Source organism: Rhamphochromis sp. 'chilingali', assembly GCF_963969265.1.
Source record: "Rhamphochromis sp. 'chilingali' genome assembly, chromosome: 16".
In the NCBI taxonomy this organism is placed as follows: domain Eukaryota; kingdom Metazoa; phylum Chordata; class Actinopteri; order Cichliformes; family Cichlidae; genus Rhamphochromis; species Rhamphochromis sp. 'chilingali'.
In genome coordinates, this window is record NC_137943.1 from 18689782 (window position 1) to 18695781 (window position 6000).

The 6000-nt window shown below is 39.8% G+C and overlaps 1 protein-coding gene across 1 annotated transcript in view; it reads right to left on the reverse strand.

The window, feature by feature from the left end:
- Nucleotides 1-430, reverse strand: part of cdh2 (cadherin 2, type 1, N-cadherin (neuronal)) — a 62527-nt gene extending 62097 nt beyond the window's left edge. Inside the window, exon 1 of the mRNA XM_080861845.1 lies at nt 106-430. Coding sequence (XP_080717971.1) covers nt 106-165 — 60 coding nt within the window. The 5' untranslated portion in view covers nt 166-430. The remainder of the gene's footprint in view (nt 1-105) is intronic.
- Between the last annotated feature and the right edge of the window lie 5570 nt (nt 431-6000).

Sequence of the window (6000 nt, forward strand, 5' to 3'; positions counted from 1 at the left end):
CCGGCTTCCCCAAACTCAACATTAACAGCGTCGCTACGAAAGAAAACAAGCGGCGAAACTGTCCGGTGTAACTCCTGCTGGAAGCCGCTTTACACGTTACATTACCTGCAGTCCTGCCAAGACCAGCAGCAGAAGCAGACCGCTGCCCTCGTGTAAGGAACACATTTGGACGCCCGTGAATGCTTAATTCCCTCCGAATCCGTGAAAAGAAAGGGAGAGAAAAAAAGAAATTTAAAAATTAAAAAAAAAAAAGAATATCCCGCTGACTCAAGTACAGCCCTCGATGGAGAAAAAAAAGAGAGATCCTTCTACGACAAAGGCAGGAGCAGCGTCAGGAGCGGCGGCAGCATGTAGCAGCCTCCTCCTCTGTCTCTATCTATCCAGTCCGTAGCTGACGGAGGGAAGAGCACTGCCTGGTACTGAGGCTGCTGCGCCCTCCCATCCAGTCCGACACAAAAACGAAAAAAAAAAAAAAAGCCCCGGCCACTAGTCTATAAACCGCCCATCTCACTGTCTCTCCCTGCCGGTGACACAGCCAATTTCACTATTGGAAAGGAGCGGGTTCTCTTTAGCTATCTCGTCTAATGACTATTGACATGGCATTTTTATTGCTGTTGTTGTTCTTGTTGTCTGTCTTATAGGTAAAGTATGCATCAAATGAAAGTATGCTTTCAAACGTAGAAGAAACAACTATAGGTTTACATTTCCAGCCTGAAAAGATACACGATTACAAAACTGCTAATTGGACATTAGTGTCCTGATTCCAAACGCAGTATATGGTTTTCATATACATAGGTATTAAAAAGTTTTAGTAGTGTATCAAACCAAAGACTCACACAGTTATTTAGCGATGATTGCCACACATTTAGTGGAGCATTTTGGTATTTCCTTATAGTTTCCCAGCCAAACTCTTTGGTCATTGGCTCCAGACTCCTCTGAGAAAGAAAATGCTTTTTGAATGTCATGGGCATCAGTAAACCAGTTAGCTGTCTGTCAGCTGGCATGAAAAACAGCCCAGATTTTACCGATCATTAGGTGTGACATTCAGATCACACCAGCCCTGGGATAAATATTGTTTGCTGCATGTTACATCCTAAGGATTATCATTTATCTTAATGGCCTGGCCCCCTCCTACCTCTCGGAGCTACTACAAATCAAATTCAAATTTTATTTGTCACGTACACAGTCATACACAGTACGATATGTAGTGAAATGCTTGGACAACTGCTCGTGACCTAAAGAAAACAAAAAAAGGAAAGGCTATGAATAAGATAGGAAATAAATATGAAAAATTAAAAAGGGTAAATTTAACTAGGAAGGAATAAAATATAAATTAAGGTTAAAAATGAAATAACTGTACAACACAAATTAGAATGAAGGGTAAATTTAACTGGGAAGAATAAGATAAAATATATAAATTAAAGTTGAAAATAAAATAACTGTACAACAAAATCCACAATACACAATATATAGAACTATATAAGAATGTATGAAGAAATCTAAATATAAATAAATATATACACAATAACAGCAGCTGTACAAGTATTAACTGGAAATGAAGAATATAGTGACCAGTGTTGTGCAAAAACAATGTCCAGAAAGTCCAGTGTGTGTGTATACAACCATATACACCTCCCCGTTCCCTTAGGTCCGCCAATCAGCAGCTCCTTAAGGTACCAAAAACTAAGTATAAATCTAAAGGTGATCATGCTTTTGCTGTAGTTGCTCCAAAGTTGTGGAATGATCTACCCTTGCATGTTAGGCAGGCCTCTTCTCTCTCTGAATTTAAAAGTCGTCTTAAAACATATTTATTCGCTGAAGCCTTTGGCATTGATTAGAGGGGTTGACTCAATTTGTTTTGACATGTTTCAATTTATTTTAGTTTTTTAGTTATTTATTTGATCTTATCTCATTTTAATTTTCTTTACTTATGCTTTTAGCATGTACAGCACTTTGTGAACTCTGGTTTTATGTTAAAGTGCTTTATAAATAAAGGTGGTATGGTATGGTATGGTATTTATCGGTGATTAGGGTGTGAATCTGCTTTGGTTATCCTTTATTGATATCTCTCTCTCTCTCTCTAACACACACACAAACACATGTGCACATGCATATACACATATACACTGAGCACCCCATCACAGGCTAACAAGCTCATTGTTTCATAAATGGCTCACTCGTTCTGGAATTTGGAATTCTGCAGTCTATTCATCTTTCCTCAGCTTAGAATTTGCAAGCAAAGATATTTTTTTCATGTTCCACTCAAAGACACAATGAATAATTCTCTTAAATTGCCTCCTCATGTGATACAGCCTGATGAAGGTTAAGTCACCTGGGTTGTGCTGCTGACACCTAATTAACTATCATGAGATAGCTCCACGAAAGAGATCGCATCTGAGATATTTTATTTCTGTAGATGGGGGAGAGGGAAAAAAATACTTATTCCATCTGCAAATAATAAACAAAGGCTGACTTTCGGTTCACCCCCTCCTGGGCAATCTATTGTTTTCCAAGTTATTGGCGGTTTCAGGTACAGACAAGTAGGCGTGTGATGCTGCCTCCACTCCTACAAATCAAACCACCCACTCCTGAGAGTCTGTTGTAATCCTAAATCAACAGCAAGCACCATTAAATTCCTCTTACACGCAACACACATACACACATACGAGAAGCAAACGATGTGTAGTTTTGTTTTTTTAAGTGTGTCTGTGAAGGTTCTCAGTCATCCAGGTCATTGTAGTCAAAGCTTGCAAAGAAAAGCGTCTGGACTTCTTTAAGTTGTTTCACCTCTCATCCGAGAAGCTTCTTCAGTTTTTTAAGTGCTTCCTTCTTGCAGAAATGGGACTTAAGTCACCTCTGACTCTTCTGTTATCAATTAACACGCCTGATGATTAAAAGTAATAATTAAACCGTTCATTAATGTAAACAGAAGAAGAAGAAGAAGAATGCACATCAAAAATGAATATAACACACACCTGTCACAGATAAACTGTTGTGGTCACGTTTCCCTTTCTTTCGTCGATTAAGGAAAGCCAGTTATTTACCAAAGGCAGCCACATTTCACGTGCCCTTCCTTTCTTTGCTGTGACAGAATAGGGCAAGAGATCAAACCGAATGACCTGCTGATAATTGATATCACATTTTGTACAAATTGTTACATTTATGTAATCTAATTGAGAGTGGGATCAAAATGCTCCATCTCTTTGATTAATGCAGAGGCGGTTATCTTTCATCAGTACTTGTCTAGGCAGGGACGGGAGGAGGCGTTAGTGGGAATCCAATTTGGACTTGGTGCATTCAATCAAACAATATCACATTGCATGATGCATAATACCAATCTGAGACCCCCAAGACACCTCAGCTTCACTACTGGAACTTCAACATTATGCACTCCACACTGTATATAAATGCCACTTGTTTTGCACATATTCAACTCTGTATATTTTATATATTTTATTATTATTATTATTTTATTTTATTTTTTTACTATTTAATTTGTAAAAATGTGTACACACACACACACACACACACACACACACACACACACACACACACACACACACACACACACACACGTAGGGAAATATTTAGTATACACATCCAGAAATGCATACACTATTATATATTGTACATATATTTATTAGTTTCAGGTTGGCCATTCTTGTATTTTGCTCGTTTGTGTTGTTGTGTTTGCACATCTCTGTTGCTTGTGGGGCTCGCACACAAGAATTTCACTCGCATGTGCTGTGCCAGTGTGCCTGCACATGTGATGTGACAATAAAAAGTGATTTGATTTGATTTGAAGAAGTCTTCGTGCAACACATGTTTTGGCTTCAAAATGTAGAGGAGAACATTTTTGCCATCAAGGTCACTTTGCAGTCTGTGGATAATATATTCTCCGGCCTGAGCGACTCTGTGTGCAGACAGATAACTTTGTTTTGCAAGCGTGTGTGAGGCAGCTATATGATGCATGTTGGTGGTGATGCTGACACTGCTGTTGACTCTCATAAGCACAGGTGTCTGGGGGCCGGTGGCCCGGAGGAGCCCTCGATTCCACACCTTTTAGTCTGCACAATTGGATGTTGTGTGGTGTATTGCAGCACGGTGGCCTTGACCGCACTGGAAGAAAAATGGACGAGGTCAGCAGCACTTTCACATCCGCGGCACTTCTTCATGCTGACTTTGTGTTGATACAGGAATATGACACAGTTCACCCTCTGCTCGCACATAGTGTAATGCGGAGCTTAGGCATTTACTTGCGAAAGCCAAATTTACTGTATATCACAATATTCAATGACACTTGTGGGCCCAGCTTTGTATCTTGCAAATGGTAGTATTTAGCATTGAAATATATTCCCTTTGGGTAAAAACACACATATTTTGACCTCCTTCAACAATTGGCTAATTACATTGTCACTGTCATTGTCCTATGCATGTCAAAGGTTGCTTTGGAACAAATTAGTGAGCGGAAAGGAGCACCTCAACGCCATTATCAATTTCAATCAAGCTTCATTGTTATGCATTCAATAAAGGATCTCTAAGGACCGTCGTATTGCTCTGATTATTCTCCTCTCATTCCAAATCAGCTCATTGAGTCTTTTATTCCATTTGAACAATAGAGCCAAAAAGAGACGTGGTGTAGCTGCAACTCTGTATAGCATGTACACAGATATATGCCTGTTTTTTTCCTGCTTTTTACAATGATTTTTAGCAAGGTTTCCGCTTCGCATCCTCCACATAGTGCGTGGCATGTTGACGAAAATATTGCACGGTTACTTGGCTGAAGTTTTGTAACCTTGAAAGGATCTGATTATATTTTATTATTTGCAAAGTGACAAACAGCAAGGGAGACATGCACGAAAATTTCTGCTGAGCATTTTCTCTCTGTAATTTCTTGTGAAAAGACATGTCAGTAAAGCAGCTTGGTGCCACCCCCTTTGTCGACAAATAAAGGCAAAATGCTGCTTTGCAAGCAGCTCTGGCAATGTCTACGGAGTCACGGGGCTTTTACAAGTGTGTGTCTGCCCCAATTTATGGATTGCAGTTTTTTGCTGGAGGCCACATCTGTCTGCTGCATGCTGGTGTGCCACACAGATCTAATAGTGATTGATTGCCTGATTGAGGGAAATTGTGTTGAACTCCCGAGCAACCCAAGGAGAGAAGAAAACATCTTTAATTAGTGATGCAATAAAAGTGTGGCTATTGATTTGTAATGGCACACGCATGTGCAAAAAGACACTTATCCCAATTATTTATTGTTCAGAGTTCAGCTTAGAGTGTTAGCGTGCTACATTTGCTCATTAGCACAGAACCCACAGTCACCTACAGTACAAGCTAATGGGAGTGTTCTGTCATTAGGTGCTGAGACATCTTAGTCTATCCACAGACCCAACCCACAAACATGGCATAAAATATCTGCCATGCACATCCTAATGGTAATGAGAAAAGCAGCTTAACAAGTTTCCTTTACACGTCTGTGATTCTGTCACTTGAGCTTTTGGAGCAAAACTTGAAAGTTTGCTTTAATAAATAATGCTGTCATATCACCATGTTATCTTATATGACAGATCAAAGTAAGGCTTCTGCAAAAAAACACACATACATATACAGACACTCACAGCACTCGACTGCATGGCCACACTGCATTGCCTAAATGATAAGCTAATGCAGGGAGACTATCAATTTCCAAATTGACACATAACATTTCTTTTTATTCTTTTAACATTCCTCCTGAGCTTTCTGAAATCTGTTGTCTCTTTTGTCTTCAGTATTTCCAGCTCAAAAATGTATTTTCCCTTATCACTATTGATCTGCAAGAAGACAAGGTCTTTGGCCGTGACAGCCCAGCCCATATGATTTAGGAGTGGACCAACAGCCTGTCTAAGCACAGGGGCATCAGTGGATTTACACGAAGGCTGGTGCTGCTGCTGATCTACCCCTTGCATCTCCCTCTACCTCACACTGGGCTTTCTTATTAGGAGCTTAATTTTGGAGGCAGTT